Source organism: Buteo buteo, chromosome 21, assembly GCF_964188355.1.
Source record: "Buteo buteo chromosome 21, bButBut1.hap1.1, whole genome shotgun sequence".
NCBI lineage: Eukaryota > Metazoa > Chordata > Aves > Accipitriformes > Accipitridae > Buteo > Buteo buteo.
The window spans coordinates 7,735,979-7,755,832 of NC_134191.1; the positions used below are offsets into that span (position 1 = coordinate 7,735,979).

The following is a 19,854-nucleotide window of genomic DNA, read 5'->3' on the forward strand; positions in this document are numbered from 1 at the left end:
ATCACAGCTTTGGACTAACTGGTTGCCTCTGCCAGACAATGTCAGTTGTACCGCATCTGTGCTTGGCTTGTGTTGGGAGAGCTCGTTCTGAATTGAAAAAAAATAAGGGGGGGGGGGGGAGGACACACGACACGACCTGTTGTTTCATTTTGTGTGACAGCTCTTAAATGGGAAATTTCTTTTTCCCCTTCACTTTTTTTTTTTTTTTTAATATTGCGTGGTTATGGTCCTCCCCATCTGGCAACTTCAGCTAAGTTTGCCTAGGACTTTGCTAGATCTCAGAGTGGGGAAGTTGAATTTTTTGTGTGACAGTTCTGGGAGAGATGTACCTGTTGGTTTGTGGTCCCCAACCTCCTGGAAATGTCTTAATTACCCAGATTTAAGAACAGGTCTGTGGGAAGAAGTTTCTCACAGAAGCTGGTTTTGCTTATCGTTTTGCTGCAGTTACATGGACTTTGATTTTTTTTTTTAATTTTTTTTTTTTAAAAGAGTGAAACTGAATAAGAAGTTAGTTATTGTATTTCATTGGCGTTTCCTCTGCAACAGTTCATTTATTATGTATAAATGCAGTGTTATGTATTCTAGGTAATTTATATAATTACTGTGCCATTAAGCTTGTCTAGTTAGAATCAACAAAATTAGAAAATGTGAAATTCGAGTGTCTGCAGTAGTGGTTGCCTGGTTATGTTATATCCTGTATGGGATTCCTGTGTGAGAACCTTCCTTTCTCTTTTTTGTGCATGAACCTTTAACACCAGCATGAGTTGCATTAAAGCTAAATGATTAAACAGGAAAAATATTTGATTGGAATGACATATATGTAAAACATGACTTCTTTAGTGATGTTATTAGAATATTTAATGTTTTCATTTCCTGGCCTCTGGGAATTTAACTATGCAGCCTTAACACTGCACTCCAAAGGAAACAGGGAATGGTTTCCCCCTTGTTAATTTGCAGAGCTCCTTGCCACAGGGTATTACTGAGGGCCAAAATTCAACATCTGAGATGATGCCAGTAATTAAATATACACGAACTGTTGGAGCAAGGGAGATTAAGGCAAAAAGCCACCCAAAACAAAATCCAGCCCTTTGAATTTAAGAATATTGGATGGGATATGGCTCCATGCTTCAGGATATAAATCAATATTAAGTCTGGATTTGGGAAGAAGGCTTCTCTGGAGCACTTTAGGAGGGATTGCTGTCACTACTCCACCCAGTGTCCTGTGTCTCTTCTGGTCCAGCCGGGATGCTCTTGTCTGCCAGCGGTGATGTTTAGCACAGAGCATCAGAGCGTTGAGGGTTTATAAAAGAGAAGGGATTCCTCCTTCCATTCTTCACCTTTACTGGAGCTATTTTCAGCTCCTTCCTAGATGCTGTTCAAATCCCAAGACTCAGTGTTTGGTCATTTGTTACCTGTCTGTTTTCGCTTGTGCCAGATCCAGGGTTTCCACCTAAACAGCAAGATGCAATTAGGGACCGCAGGAGTGTGGTAGTGCTGGGGGGATGGATATCCATCCCAGTTACTGATGGATGGGAAATTCTGCTGAGCTGTTTAAAGAATAATAATCTGAAATGTTTAAAATATCTTTGTCTTTATGGGTTTTATGTGGCCATCAGTCATCATACCACTGTGCTGCTGCATCAAATCACAGCAGTGGGAATATTTCTGAGTGTTTTCAGCCAAGGACTATAAGGCAGCCCAATGTCATGGATGTCCTGAATTCTCCCACACTTCCCTCTCAGCTGTTGTCCAAGACCTGATGGCTCTTACTTCATTTTAAAATCTCTCAAATAAGGCATGTGCCAATCTTCAAGCTTGAATTTAACCTTTTGCCTGAATTTCCAGGAGTTGCTGCCTTTATGCTGGGCCAGCGACGCAGGTCTGGTGCCTGAGAGTGCAGGGCAGGACCTCTGCTCTCGGGGCAAATATATCACTTCTGAATAGGAGGTAAGTTCATGCACTGCAAGTTTGCTCCAGCTTGTTTGGAAGCATTGTCAAGCCAAGCTTTGCTGAGGTTTAAACATGCTTTTTGACTGTGTTTTCTTTGGAGTTTTTTGATTCATTAGATTATAAAAACTTGGTGGATGAAAGTGGGTTGGATTCCAGCTGGCACCAAAAAAACCCCCAAACCTGTGATTTTTTTTTTTCTTTTTTTCCTCTTCATCCAGTATTTTGCCAAAGTACTGTTTTCTTCAGACTTGGTCTTAGAAAAAGTATTCTTCTGCAGGAGTTAAAACTGGTTCATTCAGCCTTTAGGCCTTTCTTTGCTCCATAGTGGTTTTTATCAGTTCCAGTCTGAGAGCACAGTGCCCTTTTCCTTGCAAGAAAATGTGAAAATGTGAAGCTGTAAGGGAGGGTGGGGGGAAAGAGAAGCAATGTTATTTCTTCTCTGAAGTCATCACCTACAGAGCTGATACAGGTGGCATTTTAATAGATGAGGTGCTCCCCATCCAATATTGTGATAGAAATTCATTGTGTGCAGAATCAGTGAAGTTGGGAAATAAAAAGCAAAAAAAAAAAAAAAAAAGAGATTGATTTGTGTTGGAAAGAGGGGGAAGGGCAAAATGTAATAAAAGGGACTGTTAAATGTTCGGTGATTTAATGGGGTCTTGTCAGCCTCATCTAAGAGCTCTTGGATCCTGATAAAATAATTCAGAAATCTTGGGGATAAACCAGCTGCTCCTCATAAAGCTCTTGTCCAGCCAAATTGTAGTCAAGGTTTTTTTTAGATGTTTGCTTATTTGTATGTTTGGTTTTCCTATTTGTATTTAGAGAAGGGTTTGAATGAAACAGGATTAATCTCAGGAAATTAGGGTGACACAACCATCAGTTTAGGTACAACAATTTGCCTTTCTAATGTGGGTACTTTGCTTCTGTGAAGAATAATTGATCAGGCTTCAGCATCTGAGCAATTGCCTCTGTTTATTATTTAGCTGTGCTGGTTTCTGTGTGTGAAATCTCCCCTTTCCCACAAATCCAGCCCGTGGAGTCAGCCTTGGGGAAAGAAATGACTTCAGAGCTTTGAAAAAACAAAAGTGCAAACTTTAACAAATTTCATCTTGGCCAAAAGCATTTAATACCAAGAATATTGTAAATGCTTTCTGTTGGAATGACTCCCTCTGGGCTGCTAATCTGGGAGCAATCCAGGCGTTTGCTCCTGACCTTACCCCCTTCCTGGAGATCCATGCACGTTACTCATGAGAGAACAAGACCGGGGAAGGAGGGGCTGGTAGAGCTGTTGTTTTCCAGAGGAAATGAAGTAATGTCACTTTTGGTAGGAATTACAGGCTCTGCAACATCTTTAGAAAAGGTGACACTCCTCAGAAAGGAAAAACAGCTGACGAAACGTCTTGAAGGCACCTTGAATGTTTGCGTGCTTTCTTCTTTACCAGCAGTGCAGGCTGGCTGTAGTTTTATATGTGAGCTGGTAGTAGATAATTTTATCACTTTATCCCTTTGCTTGTTTACCGGTGGATGGCAAAGACATCCCCCAGGATTAATTTACCAAGGTTACACCTGCAGGAGCAGGACGTGGGGCTGTGAGATCCCTGGGGAATGGGGAAGGTGGCCCTTAGTGGCCGTACAGACTGTGGTGTGATGTGGTCCCACCTCACCTGGGAGCCTTCAGCCTGTCTCCGCCAGAAATCTCGCATAGTCTGCATTTTTATGTTATTCTTTAAGAGAATCCAGTGGACCTGGCGGGTGCTGCTCCATCCTCAGGCACCCACATGGACCCGTTGGACGGGTTTCTACCTGCGGAGCCCTGTTGCGTCGGCACTGTTTAAATAGGGAGAGCATTTAAAAAGCTTTTAGCCTTGGCAACAGTGTGTGCAAACGGCGCCGAAGCCAAAGATCGGTCTCCTGCAAACAGCAGCTTTGGGAGCCGTCAGGAGCTTTTGATATCTGCAGCAGGTCCTCGCTTCTGCTGCAGCAACACGCTCCTTGGGACTGTGCTGGAGGCTGGGGCTCGCTGGGGAGAGCTTTTGTTTTGCTGAAGATAGCCACGCTGGCATTCCCCCAGCCTATTTGAGTGATCAGCTGCCTTTTTTAAAAAATTTTTTTCCTTTTTTTTTTTTTTTTTCCCCTGTATGTAATGTTTCAGTTCAGTGTTTGTGGAGCCAGGCAGTTTTATGTACTTGGTTTTTGGAACTAATAAAAACTTATAATATTCCTCCCCTGAGCCCACGGCAGCCAGGCAGTATGGTGCAACTCCTAGAAGGGGCTGAGTGTGTGATGGTGCCTCGGGGATGTTTGAGTGTTCGGGGCTGTTTGTCCTCAGTTTGCTCCAGATCAACCGGGCACCATTAGCATTTTCAACGAGCACTTGGCCTTTTGATGCAAAGCCTCTGCATACCCTGTGACCTCTGCAGGGGGGACCTTCTGCAGCACATCACTTGGGAAGGCTCAGGAAAGGTTAACAGAACTGTTTATCCATTTTTTGCTCAATTTTTTACTTCTTCCTGTCTTTCCTGTTCTTACCCAGCCGCTCAGCTATGGGGGGAGAAAAAAACCCACAACAGGTTTCCTTGCAATATTGGTTTGAATGTTCTGGAAAACAGGAATCGTGAGTCATCGGTTCCAAATTAACGCTTGTGTGCGAGGCTGAAATGACATGTGAGAGATGGGTCACCTCTGGAGACAGGAAGAGTGTGGTATCGCGCTCATAACTCTCAAGGCTACAGTTCAGCTTGTGTCGGCTCTTCCGTTTATAAAATTCTCATTGGAGAGGCTTGTAAACACCTCTGTGTACATTAGTCTCGCTCTGGAATTGTGGGTTTCAGCCTGGGAACAGGTTTTATAAACAAACAGCCCTCTTCTGTTGCTCTTACACTTTAAAACTCAGCATGTAAAAGTTTCTTTACATGTCCTTGGAGCCTGCAGAGATCAGCAGTTTCTGGAGGAATTTGTTCTGCCAGGTTTCTTTTGAAAAATGTAAATACAAGCCACGGGTTTGAGATGGTTTTCTGGATTTCAAGTCTCGAGGGTCTGGTTCTGACCTACTTGCAAGCATTAGGAGCAACGGGTTTCTCTCATCTTCCAGGAAATTTTTGCGGGTTTAAAGACACTGGTTTTTCTTTTTTCTTTTTTTTTTCCTTTTTTTTTTTTAACCTCCTTTTTTCCTTTCCCCATGTGCCCACCTTTTCCAGACCCTGCCTTCCTCACAGCAAAGCAGGCTGATGCAGGTGGACCTATGCTCTCCTCCATCCAAGTCACCTGGGCTGATGTTAATACTGAGCATGGGAGCTGGAGGAGCAGGCACTGCCCTCAGGCTGAGCGCTCATTTAATCCTCTGATTTGCTTAACGCAAAACTATCTCCGGTTGTGTGTAAATATCCTTGTCTCCACGCAATGATGGAGCCAGAAGAGGTTACTCCATCCAGCTTTAATTACATCCCATGACAAGGAGGTCCGTGAGGGTCCTGTACCAATTTCTGCCCAAATGAAGGGGTATCTTGGCCGAGCAGAGGTGTCTCTTACTAATACAGTTCTCTCTTGGTAACTTTGCTCAGCTACTGTATACCACAGTCAGGCACTACTGGTTTTGGCTTGCTTTCTTGGCAGAACAAGAATAGGACAATATTTACACACCTTTTCTGTCCATCGTGAGATCATTATTTTTTCTGTAGTGCTTGACCTTTGTCATTTTGGTAACCAGGGTTGACCTGAAGGGTGTTGATTTAATCAGGCCTTGGAGCCCTAATTGGTTGATATTGTCTAAGGAGCCAAAAAAAGCCCCAGAACCTACCTAGGTTAAAAACAAGTATCCCAAGTCAAGATGAAATTCCTCCTTCACTGAAATGTGGTTTGGAAAAATATTTCACCACTACAACTCCTTTCAAGAGGTTGACCTTGGATCGTTAATCTTAAAAATATGCACTGCAGATGAGGTTTTTTTTTTCTAGGGAGGGAAGAAATGCCACGTTTCTCAAAGCACCTCCCTGCAATTGGGGGAGACAAAACCAAAACCCAGAGTGGTTGATAAATGGAGTATTGGCTAATCCAGGAGTGACAAGAATTTAATGCCATCAGAATTGGCTTTATTGTGTTAATTTGCTATTTTTTTCCTTGCTCTCCTATTATTCTTGTTGCAATTTGCCATCCATCAATGTGTGCATGTTAGCGCTTTAATTCTGTGCGAAATGATAAAGCTGCAGCCTTGGAATTTGAAATGCTTCATGTTTAGCCTCCACTAACGTACCTTATACCCACGCTTCATCCTGGCTGCTCGGCTCAGGTGGCCTGAAACCCTCTGCCAAGCATTTGGAACAATTCACTTTTTGGTATCTCAGAAACTGCTAACGAGGCTGCCAATTTTGTATCTGGTGCAGCGCAGTCCCACGATGCAGCCCGCCGTGTGCTGGGTGGTACTGGGTGGTACTGGGTTGTACTGGGTGATGAAGGCAGGAACATTCCCGGGGAGGGAGGGAGCGGAGCTGTGATTTTTGGCAGGTTTGGATCGCTGTCGGATGAGCTTCACGGGAGCGGAGATGGTCACTCGCTCGGACCGTAAAAAGGACTGGAAGATGCCACTTTGGATGCTGGAGATGGTCTTTGAGGGTTCAGCTGGATTACAGCTGCAACTGCCTCGACTGCTTTGAAGTGGTGGTGGAGCCGGGTGTGCCATTGGCCGGCCACGTGCAGGGGACATCTCTCCATCTGAACACAGTTCGTGGTGGATGGTTTCAACCATCCAAAGAAAAACCAGACTGCTCTGGGTCAGGCGAGGGTGCTCTCCCCGCCTGGGCGTCTGGATACTCAGCCACTGCTGCACGCTGGTGCCAGCTAAACCTGCTTTCATCTCTCCCTGTTTGTTTCAGTAATCCAATCTTCCTAAATACATTTTCCTGTAATTATATTTTTGCTCCCCAACCCTATGTACCAGCCAGCTCTGTTAAAGCAGGCGGGCAGTGCTGGAGGTGTAAAACAGGGGTTGCCTGCGCTCCTGGACGCGGTGGTGAACTGGATACGCCGGGTATCTGAATATGTTAAAAGCAGGGAGTTAATGGAGAATTAGAACCGAGACCAGAAATGAGCGTGTTGGCTAGGAGGAAGGTGATCATTAGAGGAAACCAAAGCTTTTAAAGCCAGGGGATGAAAGGAAGAGGAGCGCTCACTTGCCGCAGCATGGCTGTGCATTCAGGAGAAGGAAGATGCAGAGTCCTCGGTCCTTCTGGGGAGCGATGTGTGGGGCTGGAGGGCTCGGAGGGGTCCAAGAAGAGGCACGTGGGGCTTGGAGGGGACCGAGGAGAGGTGTGTGGGGCTGGAGGGCTCGGCAGGGACCGAGGAGAGGCACGGGGGGCTCCTTGGGCAGGGGTCTGACTCTGCACCGGGCTACGAGTGGGGGCTGCAAACCTCAAATGCCAGGCAGGCAGCCAGGTGTCGAAATGTTCTTCCTTGGGCTGAGGAGGAGAGAGGTTAAAGCAATAGCTGTTCTCCTCCGGCGCTGGCCGGTGAGCCCCCAGGGTGTGAGTTGTTCTGGTTTTTAATTAAAAAAAAAAAGTATGTTTCTGTAAATGCTCTTGGGGGTGGGTATCATTGAAAATGTGCTCTTTGTTAAGGTTCTCGCTGAGAGTGGAAATTGGAGGTGACTAATTTCTAGAGTGTTTCGTCTTTTATTGGCCACAGATAAGGAAGGAAGCAGGGCTTGTCACGGCATTTACCGCTGGGGTGGCAGTTCCCAGATTTTACCCTGTTAAAAGTGCATGTCATTTCCAGTTATGCTTTACAAAAGGGTGAGGAAATTTCTGTGTATTTATCGAGGAGTTTTGTTTTCCAGTCTTTTTTTCAGTTTTGAGAACTATTTTGCAGGACTAAGTTTTTGTGGAAGAACGTGTTGGGTTTTTATAGGTTAAAAAGTACTGACAACGTGGCACCAAAATTGCTATGTGGGACTGGGTTTGATTGAAAATGAGAGCCGTGCTTTGAATCCCACAGACGGTGGACTTCCACTCAAAATGTACGGCATGAACCGTTGCGTGCGTTTGGTGTTATTCCCACTTCATCTTCAGAGAAACTGGGAGGCGGAGAGGACTCGGGTGGTTTTTCTAGATGAGTGTTTCTTTGGAAATCGCGTCCCAACAGGTGATAGAGCTACGACAGCATTTGCTGCTTCTGTTTCTTGACTTTATTGCAGGGATCCCTGGTAGGAAAACACTCACGGGGGGACCGGGGAGCCTGTTGCGGGGTTGGGAAGGCATCGTGCAGACGGACTGACATGCAGAGCTTCTCATGGCGGGGGTGGTACTCACCCTGCTGTGCCCCACGGAAAGAGATGGGAAGACGAGATAGTCTTTGAGTCAGTGTGAGTCTTCACGTACGGCAGACGCACACGCCTGCAAAGGTGGCTCCCGAGCAGGCATTTCTATCAAAGCTAGCCTACGAGGACTTCTTTTGGTTTCACAGTGAAAAATACAGTTAAACTGGAGACCTGCCTAAATGCCCTTACACATGGGGTGTGTGTGTTTGCTCTGCTCAGAGCTGCAAGTCCCCGAGTCTCGTTTGTGTGATTTAAGTGCTTGTGGATAAATCACACTAATTGGGACGCTGGGCAGAGCACATTTAAATGAACACAAGGAGCTGCGTAATTAGGAGCCTTTCAAAAAATACTAAAGGAATCATTAGACTTTCTCTGACCCTAATGGAAAATAGTAAATGCTATTTTTTGCTTGTAGTTTTGCACCTTCAAACTACTTTTCACGTACCAAAATTGAGAAGGCGATGGGTCACGGCAAGTCTCTAAATTCCCTCTTGATTCTGTTCTGTAGAGGCAAAGTTATGTCAGAAATGTCCAACTGTAGACAAAGTTGCACCCGCGCAGTCCGTCTGGCAGGATTGATTCCCTTGGCGGGCTGAGCTATCTGTTGGCAGCCCCGGCCCTGCTCGTGTCTGGCAGCGATGCTGCTGTCTCTTCCCAAAGGAGGGGCTGGAATTCACAACCTGCTGACGAACATTCACGGTCCTGTCCAGGGAGGAGACAGGTTTATCGTGCACGGGTACACGAGTGCCTGAAGGTCAGCAGTAGGACGCCCGTTAGAGCTGCTCGGTGTACTCCTGGCCTCTACTTTATTAGGCTCTGTTAAAACTAACAAAGGCGATCCTGAATTTTGAATTATACTGCCAGATATCTGCGTATGTGTTCCTTTCTTCCTCCACCAGATCCTAATGATTTCATGTATTTTAGCAGATGAAAATACTGAACTAGCACTTGAATGAGACTTAGAGTTTGAGCCAGTGGGTAGGAATTGTAGCCATGGGTTAAATCCCATTTTCTTCCCTCCAAGATAGTGCTTCCCCCCACCTCTTTCACTGGAAGGGATACCTCAGATGCTACGTACAGATGCTGCGCGGAATCTTACCTAGCGCGCTACTGCTGAGAAGCAGGATCGCAGCCCTCTTAAAATCGGTGGCGAAACCAAACTGAATGCGATAGAGTTCCTTGAGATTTACCGCGCACGTATAAATATTTGATTATGAAATATGACATGCACATACGTAAATATTTGCCTAAATGAAGTGGCCTGAACTTGCTGACACCAAGGAAGGCTTGCTCTTCTTGGCTTTGTGCAAGGGTGTCGTGGGAATAAGGGTACCTGACACCAAGCACTTGGCTATGAGAAGGATGATTTGTAACATGGAGGAATTAATTTCTAATGAAAGGGGAAACCTCGAGAGAGAAGGCAGAGAACTTGTAAAACAGGAGTGGTGGAAGTTCAGCCCTTGCAAAAATAGGCAACCAATGGAGTGATAAAGAGGAGAGGTTAAAACAACGCAGATGCAATTGGAAAAGCTGCGTGGACTGGGGAGACAGGCATGTTAGAAGATGCCCTGAAAAAAATAAATAAGAAACAGAAAAAGGAAACTTTTTAAAAAAATCTTTTTCTTCCCATCTATCTTGTGCCAGGTTCCAGTTTGATTTCTGTGTGCACCTGCGACCCTGTTATGGCTAATTAAGGTCTGAGCAGGCAAAGGTCTGCTGGAATGGAAACATTGGGAAATTAGAAATTTTTTTTAAATGCTGGTTTATTTGGAAGAATGGTTTTAAGCTTTTAATGTGCGAATGCATTTCTGAATATATATGGAGTGTTACACATCTATATGAACTGTTTCTACCGTAATATTTCCTATTTTTAATGCTTGAGGCCTCATTAAAATGGGGTTTATGGAAATGTTTGTTCAAACACTTATATAAAATGGGCATGCATGTAATTATCCATTTCAAAATGAAGCTAGCAAATGGCAATTTAACATTGTGGTGTAACAGAAGTCTGTGTTTTGGTTTTGTTTTTTTTTCTTTTTTTTTCCACTTAGAGCCCCATGCAGCCCCTGCCTTTGTTCTCCTGGCTTACTCGCTCATTACTGCTTGCATCTCCAGGTTGCAAAAAAACAGTCAAATGCTGTGGTCATTCATCTCTGAAAGCCTCTAATGAGCTTATCAGGAAAGAACTATAAATATATATCTTGTACCCCTCTTGCACTTGGAAATGCTTCCTCAGGCCATGAATAATTAGGTTGGCCCACCTAAGCTAATTACAAGCTGTCTCACCATTCAAAATACCTTCTGGGTAACATTGTTAGGACTCTCTTACCAGGTTAAAGGGTTCTCTGTACTCTGAATATTAGGTTGACCATTACCACCGTGACCAAAAATGCACTGTATGGGACCTTCTGCCATGCCAATTTGTGACTCGTTTACTACTAAGAGCATCATCTTTCCTCTTCTTTGAATGGGGAGCTCAGAGGGAAAGGGCAAAGCTTGTCTTGATCAGGTACTTTGGAGTCCATCCATGGGCTCAACAGTGCAACTGTGAAAACTTCTTTGTGAGTCTTTTGAATTGCAAGGTGGAAGCAAGCAAGTCCTTAATGTCCCTGGTTGTATTTAAAGCCCACTGCAAAATTTGATCATTTGCGCTTCTGATGTGATTACCTTTCAAATCTGCTCAGTGTTGTCTGGCAAACTTAACTCACCTGCTTATCTTCAAGAAAACAAATGTACCAGTTATTGCCTACTAGAAAATACGAGTTGAGCTGTGTGTTTTTTTTCTTTTCAGTGGGCTTGCTGTGATTTTGTTTTGACAGATTGAGCTGTGTTTCACTTTGCTTTCATTTTTCACCCTGTCAAAAGAATTTTTAGTGCATTTTTTTTTTTTCCTTCCCCTGCCTCTTGCTGTCTGTATGGATCAGTGCATTGAAGCAGTGACTCCTTCTTCTCTGCATTGCTGGTTTGCAGCTTCCCGTGCTGCAGAGACCTGAGTTGAACCTTCCCGATGGGAAGCTCAGGTCAAACCTTGGTCGTCTCAGTGGGAAGCATCTTCTGCCATGGGCAGGACATGCAGGAGAGGTGGGTGAGCCTCCAAGTGGGGGAACGTCTTAAGCAATCTGAAAGTTTTCTTTATTTTTCACTTGACTTGTGCTGTGTTTCTTCTGACCCACCCTGGGGAGCAGCGTGCCTTTGGCTGGATCATCTCCGCCGCTCGGGGTCAGCTGTACAAAAAGTTGCTCTGCCCTCGGTGTTGCAGAGGACGTGGGACGGTGGCTGTTCCCAGCTGCAGAAGCCGGTTTGGTGAAGTTGGTGTGTGTAAGGGTTTAGGGGTTTGACTTCCATTCCTGCCCTCGGCTGAATTGCGCCCCTTCACGAAGCCGTGTGGTGTATACCGTATTAATTTAGGGAGTCTTCATGCGGTTGTTTGGATGTGTTGCCTTTATTGGAAGAAAGCAGCTGTTTAACTAAATCAATTAGAAAATGATAGGGTTTACATCAAGCTCACTTTAATATTGGCACAGTTAAGCTGACCTGGCGCTGCAGGGTTTAGTGATTAAGTGAATGTCTGAGCTACACTGATTTAAGCAAGGGGAAGCTGAAATCAGGTTTAAGTGTACCATCTCCATGACTGCAGTTTCTGAATAGCCTCAGTAATGGAGCATTAGGAGAATCAGGAGATGGTGTAAGGCGAAGTGCGGTCCCTGCCCCTGGGGACCCTCTGCTCTAAGGGGAGCAGACGTACAGCGACATGGGCAGCTGCCAGCACTGCAGCACGGGTGCTGCTTGAAAACAATTGTGCCAGATCCCTCCTGCACTGAGGGCAGTCCGAGCATCATATATACACCTTGGTTTGTTCTTTTTATCAGGCAAATGCCCCACATTCGTGCAGAGTGTGTGCACAATGCTTTCCCTAGCCATAAAGGCTGCAGGTCCCTGCTGTGCTCCCTGCAGCGGCAGGTACGTCTGGTCCCTGTTGGGTCGATGCTGGGGCTGTCATGGCACATTGCTCTCGTGTCTCTCCCTGCCCTGGGATATATTCTCCAGGGACCAGATACTGTTTCTCTGTCCATGAGGAACTGAAGTGATCATTATCACATATCAAATCCCTAAGTACTTTTTTTTTTCTTTTCTCTCTTCTAAGCTTGGATTACTTTTTTTTGGATGCCGTTTCCCTTGTTTTATGAGCTGTATGTGCCATTCTTGCCTGCTTAATATTTCATTTCTTGAAGCCCTTGAATTCAGTCGCAATGCAGTGACCAGCAGGTCTGGCTATATTGTCAAGTCTTCCAAATTCTCCCTCAGTCTTTAGAAGTGTACTTAGGACAGGCAGAGATTTATTTGCGTAACTGGTCAAATGGAGGTTAGTGTGAAATAAAATACATGCATGTGTTCCTCTCGGCCTCCCCCGATGCTGGGTCAAGGCTGGCTTATTTTTTCTGGGTCCTCCCATTGTCAGAACCTCTCAGGGATCTGGGCTCTGGTCCACTTGCTGTCAGTAATAGTTTACTTTGCTTCTCAGTAAATTCTCCAAGTTTGCGAACCTCCCCAAAGGCTATCGTATGACAGCATCCTTCATGTGATGGGTCTGGCAGTGGGGAAAAAAAATCTGCTTTCTTGTAGTCCAAACATATAGCCCTTTCAATTATGTATGAGTCAAGTGTTCAAAGGATGCAAAACCTTTGAAGTTGGCTCAGGTGTCTCTTCTCCCCCTGTCCCCCACCCTCCCTGGCACATTATCGTAGCGGTGGGGTGAATTTACCATTCTCTGAATGAAATAGAGGGAGAGAGTGATCGGGAGAAACCCAGCCAGAGCTATACAAAGACAACACTTCTGGCTCGGGTGGTCCTCGAGCCACAGCCTCTGCCAGGAGGGGTATTCTCTGGGGAAGTACCACCATGCCCTTGTCCTCTTCTGGGGTTCCTCCCAAAGCAATCACTGCTGCTGTTCCTTGACATGGGACTGTGGAGTAGGTGGACCTGTGATCTGCCAAACTATGGCCTTTTTAGATGAAATGAAGCCAGTGCCTTGAAGCAAGACAGTTCAGTGCCCAAGTGACACACAGCTCTGTTAGAGCTCTCTGAACGGCTACGGGCTTAGTCCAGGTTTCGCCTCAAGTCCTGACCCTGAAGTGTGTCCTGGCAATTCCCCTCTCAGGTGTCCCTACAATTCGGGACCCAGCAGGATAGTTATGCCTGGATCTGCTGTGTGAGGTGCTTTGGGTTGAAGTGAGGTCCTGGAGGGGAGAGACCCATCTCCCAGAAGGTCTCTACCTTCAAAAGATGGATATTCGTTGGCGTGTGCCCCTCCTGGAGCTGAGCACCCTGCTCCTCTCCTGTCTCCGTGGTTCCAACCACAACATTGTCCGTGAGTGGTGAGGTGACACTGGAGAAGGTGGCTTGGCCAACTCCATGCAAGGGCCAGTGTTCGCATCCTCAGCGGTTGATGTGTCCGTGGCCAGGGTGCCTGGTGCGTGGCTTTTGAAAATGTGACTACAGTGACTACTACCTCCTGGTCCAATTCTCTCTGAGTTGTCAATTGAGAGATGTGCTACCAGAATTCCCTTCCCTGATACTGGAGAGGGTTTGTAGATGAAAGGAAGGTGGTGTTAACAGTGGAAAATAGCTTTTCCTTTCCACTCCTCCCTGGTGAATGTAAAATGCTTCATTCTGCCTAGAGTTTAGCTACAGGTTACATTTAAAGTGTTTGTTGAAGCTGAAAGTGGTTACACTGGTAGCTTAAAAGAAATAAAAGCAGTGACTTGAGACGGCAAGATAGGAGACAAAGCGGCAGCAGAGAGGACAAAATTCCTATAATGTTTATATAAGGCTGTGAGAAATTGATTACAGCTCAGATATGTTTTGTTGCATGCTGCTGGGAGGAATCATAAAAGTAATGCAACAAAGTTTTGAACACTCTGTTACTGCCAGTCCGTTTGAAAGCCTCATTTGCCACAGTGAAAATCTTTAATTTGTTCTTCTTGCTAACTCCAGTTGCGTTCGCTTCCAACTTCTGTGCATTGCTGCTTTCAGGATTCGGGTCTTTCAGGCTGTAGTCCTTTGGGGATGAATCATTTCTTCTGTTCTCAGTCATTTAAAACAAAAACAGACCTCAGGATTTTGCAGAAGCGTGTTTCCCCACAGAGGTGTTGTAGTTGTTTTTTATAAGGCAGGACTTGTCCTTTTCTGTCGTGCTAAGAGCTTTGGAAAAGCCTTTCCTAATGATCTTCCCAATTTGTTCCACCCAATCCCATCGTCCCACTGAACCGTGCAGGGCTTGGTGCATTGGCACATGGTGCCCAGCAGCAGCACTGGGAGAGGGCAGCTTTCCTGCAGCCCTCCTCCTGCCCCGGTGGGACCAAGCCCTGGAATTGCATGGCTGTTCTGGAGCATGTTGGGAGTCCTCAGCAATGGCTTGAGCCCCAGATCACCCCCCTTCTTGCAGCTTTGGAGCAAGTACAAGTAACAGACCTTGTAAAGATTCATTTGGGTTTTGGCATTTAAGGCATTTTACAGCCAGAAATTCGTCTCTCCTCTCGCTGTCCTTCCACCTGCCCAAGGCAGTATGTAATAAATCTCAGCGTCTCTGAGCATCCATAAACCACCTCTGGTAAATGAAGTTACTTTCACCTGTTTACTTTCTGATGCTCTCTTTCGGCGAATGTGCATTAAATTGTCTTTTCAGTTGGATCTTCTATAAAGCAATGGCATCTTATGTCCCTTCAGGAACTGCACGTAGCAGTAGAATGAAAGGCATAAAAATAAAACACATGGATTGCTCATGTCCAGCAAGACTAAAGACTAAATCCACCAATAAAAGAGACACAGGAGTGCTGTCCTCCCGTCTGCCACTTTGCAAGGTCCCTGGTTCCCCTCTGCAGGGCTGCTGGAGGGGGTGGTGGAGCAATTCAGGATGGGTTGCTCGTGGTGATGCTGAGTGATTTGGGGTATAGACTGCCTAGCAGTTGCCCTGGATTTGAATTCGTACCTGAGAACACAGTGCACACAATGCCTTGCCTTCATTTTTGTGGATAACTTAGAGAGATGACTGTAGATGCTCATTTAGCCTTTGCTTGCTGGAGATTTGTTTGCAGAACAGACAGGGTGGTTTAAGAGGTTATGAAGCCCATCTGCTGTTTGCTAGTGCTGTTTCAAATGAGGAGGGAGTGTGTGTGTGAGTGCTGACAGACCGTTTCAGCACAGGTAAAACGCATTTGGTCCAAACTGTTAGTCAACAATCGAGTTCGTGAGTTGCTGCAGCTGTTTTTAGCACACATCTGTGTATGTTCTTAGGTTACTTCAAGGAGAAGTCCAGTAAGCTGGACACAGGATTGCTGAGCTGCAGAAAAGCAACTCTAAAATTATTAACCTGCTGATTTTAAGCTATTGCTCTACTCTGTCATTTGCATCAATGAAAGCAGCACTTGCCACTTACCTTCCAACACATACCTGTGATGGAGAGAGGGATTTTAGTTGCCATTTCTAGTTTCACTGATGATAGGGAATGGAAGGAGTCTGGATCTGACATTCTCTGAGCAATCATCCCACCAGATCTCAGAAGATGATAGCAGAGAGCAAAGTGCCGAATGCCATTCGGTCTGTTCCCGCCGAGAAGGAAAATCAATGGAAGCGGATCTGAAATAGCTGCAACCATGAGGAGAGGAGAAAATAATACGGCACTCAGACAAAAGGACTCAATTCTATTTATTTGGATGTTAAGAGAATGGAGTTGAATGAGACTGTGTGTGGCATTGGTTTCAGCACATCTGGCATTTTGTGGTGTAGTTTTATGTGAAAATGAGGTGCAGTCTTAAGTTGCAGGATCTTGAATATGAGGATGTTTTATTTGAAACTTCTCAAACAGTGAAAAGTCGGTGTTTTGGGAGGACTGAGATTTTTCACAAATCAGTGTCTATAAAGTTGGATTTCTGAGTTCATTTATATACTTGAAAAACTGTCTTGACATCTTTTTATTGTTGTTATTATTATTTTACTGTTAAGTGCTAAAGTATCTTTGAGCCTTCACTGGTTGTAGAGGGAACTGCAAGACGTTCAGCACATCTGATACTTCCTATGTACAAGGTCCAACCACGGATTTGAGTGCCAGGCACCTCTAGTAAACATCTTGATTCATGTAATGTAAGCTTAGGACAACAAAATTAGAATCAGATGCTCCGGGATTTTTTTTTTTTTTTGTTCCTTCCCTGTTTCGGTCCTAAGCCAAATGGTTTACTGTGGAATACAGCTGAATTGCTTGCTTTATCTCATAAAACAAATACTCCTTTGTTCCTTTTTCGGACTGATATTTTCCTTAGCTCTGTTGTGGCTTAGCTATACCCTACCTTCCCTCTTGATGTTTTTGATTTTTCTCAGAGTGCGAGCAGTTATAGCAGTCTTGAGTTCAGCCTTCACTGCTAGCTGACAGAGTTGTCCTTTCCATGCCAAAAGGAACCTGCTGCATAGGCAGTGGAGATATACTGATAAATTCTTTGCTTTTGTGTTAAGAGTTTTTTTGTTTTGTTTTGATGTAGCGTGTATCATTTCCCATTTGAAACTGCTTTTATTGTATGGTTGGAAAAACCCTCTTACTTGGCATTGGCAAAGGAAGCAGAGTTTAAAAGGAAAGAAAAAAAAATACTTTAATTTAATAAGCAGTATTTTGGGGTTCCTTTTGTTACGTGCTACCTTTTGAACTCTGCAAGCCAACATGCAGATCTCATTCACAATAGCGTCACTGTGTTAAGCTGCACAAGTAAACACTTTAAATGGGAGGAAGCACCTGCGTATCGCTATTGTCTCTCTTCTTCCATTAGCAAAAGTCTGTGGGCTGACTCCGTTCAAGCCAAACCTTCCAGTAAGTGGAAATCCACAGGCAGCGGGAGGCAGAAAGCAAACCTCGCTGCCTTCAGGCTGGAGGAGTGAGCGTGCGTGGAAGGACAGCCGGTCATGGAGGGGAGCGTGGGTGTGCGTGTAGGCACCCGCACACGAGTGGGCTACCAAACGCTTGCACATCTCCTCGGCCTGGGCCCTGAAAGAGCGGCTTGTCAGGGTTACAGGAGTCGGCAAGGTAGGTTCACACGAGGCTTGCTGTACCTGGGGCTGTTGGTGGGGCTGGGGAGGCTGATGGACCCCGAGGGCCATGGTGCTCTCAATGTACATAATGCTCCGAAATTATTGCTGTCGTCCCACTTGTTGGATTTGTGTAATCAAATGTTTGACTTGATCGCTTTCCAGTTGAGTTTATACGTTTTTATGGACCAGCACCGTTCCTTGGTGAGGAACTGGTTAAGATGTCAGGGTTATAGATACAGCCTGTAAGAAGTTTATAAGACAAGCTTTAAAGCTGGAAAAGCTGGCTTGTATAGAAGAGCCTTAAAGGCTAAAATCTCTTTAGTTTACCCAAGACAGGTCAGGAGGTGACTTATCGTGATCTAAAAGCATCTGCAAACAGAAGATCTTTGCTGGTAGAGAACTTCTTTTGATCTAGGAAACAAAAGCATAAAAAAGTTCATCGACTTGAAGCTAAATTTGGATAAGTTCAGCTTAGAAAATACTGGGATGGATTTTCTGTCTCCATTGCTGTGTTAATACTGTGCTCTGTGCCTAACGAGAAATTGTGGGCAGCGTAGAAATCGCTGGATAAAGTGCTTAGCGTTGTATAGGAGATCTTGTTAGGGCAGTGTCACTTCTGGATTTCTAGGTTTTCAATCTCTACATGTTAGAGACGTTTGGTGGTGTTGTAGTACCTGGGGAGTTGGAACTACATCTCAATTTATTAAGTGTTCATTTCTTGGGAGTTGGAGATGCCTTTGGTGAGATGTTAGTAATTATTTTATTAATCCTTCTAACATCAGTTTCCATTTAGGAGAAATTGTCTTTGTGCCCTCTAGTGGAAAAACTATTTATTTGAAGGCTTCCAAATTGGGAGAAGTTCTTGCAAAAAAAGTGGAATGTGTGAGAAAGGCCATAGAGGAGCAGAGCAAGGCTGAAGAGATGAGGGGTCACAAGAGGCGGATGAGCTTTGTGCTTCCTCTGCTTTGGTACTCACAAAACTGCAATGCCAGTTACATACACAGATGTGTAGCTTTTCAAATAGGGGAGGTAAGGGAATGTGAATAGAGAAAGAAGAGATTATGCAATGCTCATGTCAGCTGGGCTTGGTGGAATTATTGTAGATGACTTGAAGAAAACCTGGTCTCAGCAAGCTCCGAACCGTTGGTGATTGCTGTCAATGTTCCCTGGGGATGTGGTGGGGAGGGAAGAGGAACGGAGCAAAGCCCTCTCCAGACCTTCAGTGGGAGGTAAAGGGAAGACCCAGAAAATGAAGGATCAGCGAATCTGACCCTGATTCCTCAAAGAAGTTCCAGAGGAAGTTGTGAACAGCAGAGAGGAGGATGAGGATGGGGTCCAGAAGAAAAGCTGACTTATAAAGAAAAAAAAAAAATCAAATCTCTCCAACTTCCCTCTTTAATGGGATAACCGGTTAGTGCACGAGAGGGACTGCTGTTGTGACTAAGGCTTAGGAGCAGAATTTCAGATCATCTTGGTGAACAGCAAAACCCATCGGGCACCAACATGATGAGGTATAGGGAAGAGGAGGGTGCGGTGGGTCTGGAGGGAGCTGGAGGCGAATGACCGAATGCAAAAGGAGGAGCAGCGGGCTGGGTGGTACGTGGTGATGGGGGCTGTTGTGAACGGCCAGCTCAAACAAGTCAACAGCGTCCCGAGGTTTTGAGAGAAGGAGTCAAATCTCTGAGCCATCATTACAGAAGCGTTGTGCGTAAGACAAGGCTGATAATTGCTTCCCGCTGCACGGAGGGGTGCTGGGTGGTGCGAGGCAGGAGGAAAGCGGTCACGCTTGCAAGTCTGGAGATGAACCGCACAGATGGGAGGCTCAGCAGTGAGGCTGGAGAGGGAAAGCTGAAGGAATTGTATTTGGAAATATAAGCCTGAGTGCAGGCAATGCATTTTCTGACGCATAAAAGATTTCTGTAAAAAGAATGATGATCAGCTTTTAGCACCCACTGGGGGAAAATACCTTTATTTGCCTGAAAAAAATATTAAAGGTGTGTATTGGGGGAGAGTTCCTCACTAGGAAGGTAATGAAGCAATAGCAAAAGAAATTGTGAATCTGCTTCACTGGAGGATTTGCAGAGCAGTTAAACCAGTGCCTCTTGTCGATGGTGTGATTTCTTCCTCCACTCTGTTGCCTTCTGTCCATCCACCCACCACACAAGGTCTATTTTACTCATTAACTCACCAAGTTGGACTTTTTATTTCTGTTGCTAGAGGTGCTTTCAGGGGCCGGGGGTCAAAAGCAGTAGCAGTGTTGTAAGTTGTTACATGGCTTTGGGATATAAATTCTGCTCTCAGTGCAGTCATGAAAACTTCAAGCACAGATGTAGATCACAAGAAATTGCTGCTGTCCCATACGTTTTCCCTTCCCTCTCTCTGTTTCTTTCTGGAGCTGCTCATTTGGGATGTTATGAGACCAACAGATGTGACTGTGATGGAGTCCCCACGCTCCCCTCCCGTCACTGTCATCCTCCCTTTCGTTGTGCTGGACTGTCATTCTTGTTTATTTTGGTTTGAATTAT

At 45.2% G+C, this 19,854-nt stretch overlaps 1 protein-coding gene across 24 annotated transcripts in view; it reads left to right on the plus strand.

The window, feature by feature from the left end:
• MAGI1 (membrane associated guanylate kinase, WW and PDZ domain containing 1) overlaps window positions 1-19,854 on the plus strand; it is a 357,068-nt gene that overhangs the window by 33,239 nt on the left and 303,975 nt on the right. The window contains exon 1 of one of the 24 annotated variants that reach the window (XM_075053333.1): window positions 17,078-17,324. The exons of the other annotated variants lie outside the window; for them this stretch is intronic. Coding sequence (XP_074909434.1) covers window positions 17,204-17,324 — 121 coding nt within the window. The 5' untranslated portion in view covers window positions 17,078-17,203. Of the gene's footprint in view, window positions 1-17,077; window positions 17,325-19,854 lie in introns of those variants that run through there. 24 annotated transcript variants of the gene reach the window in all.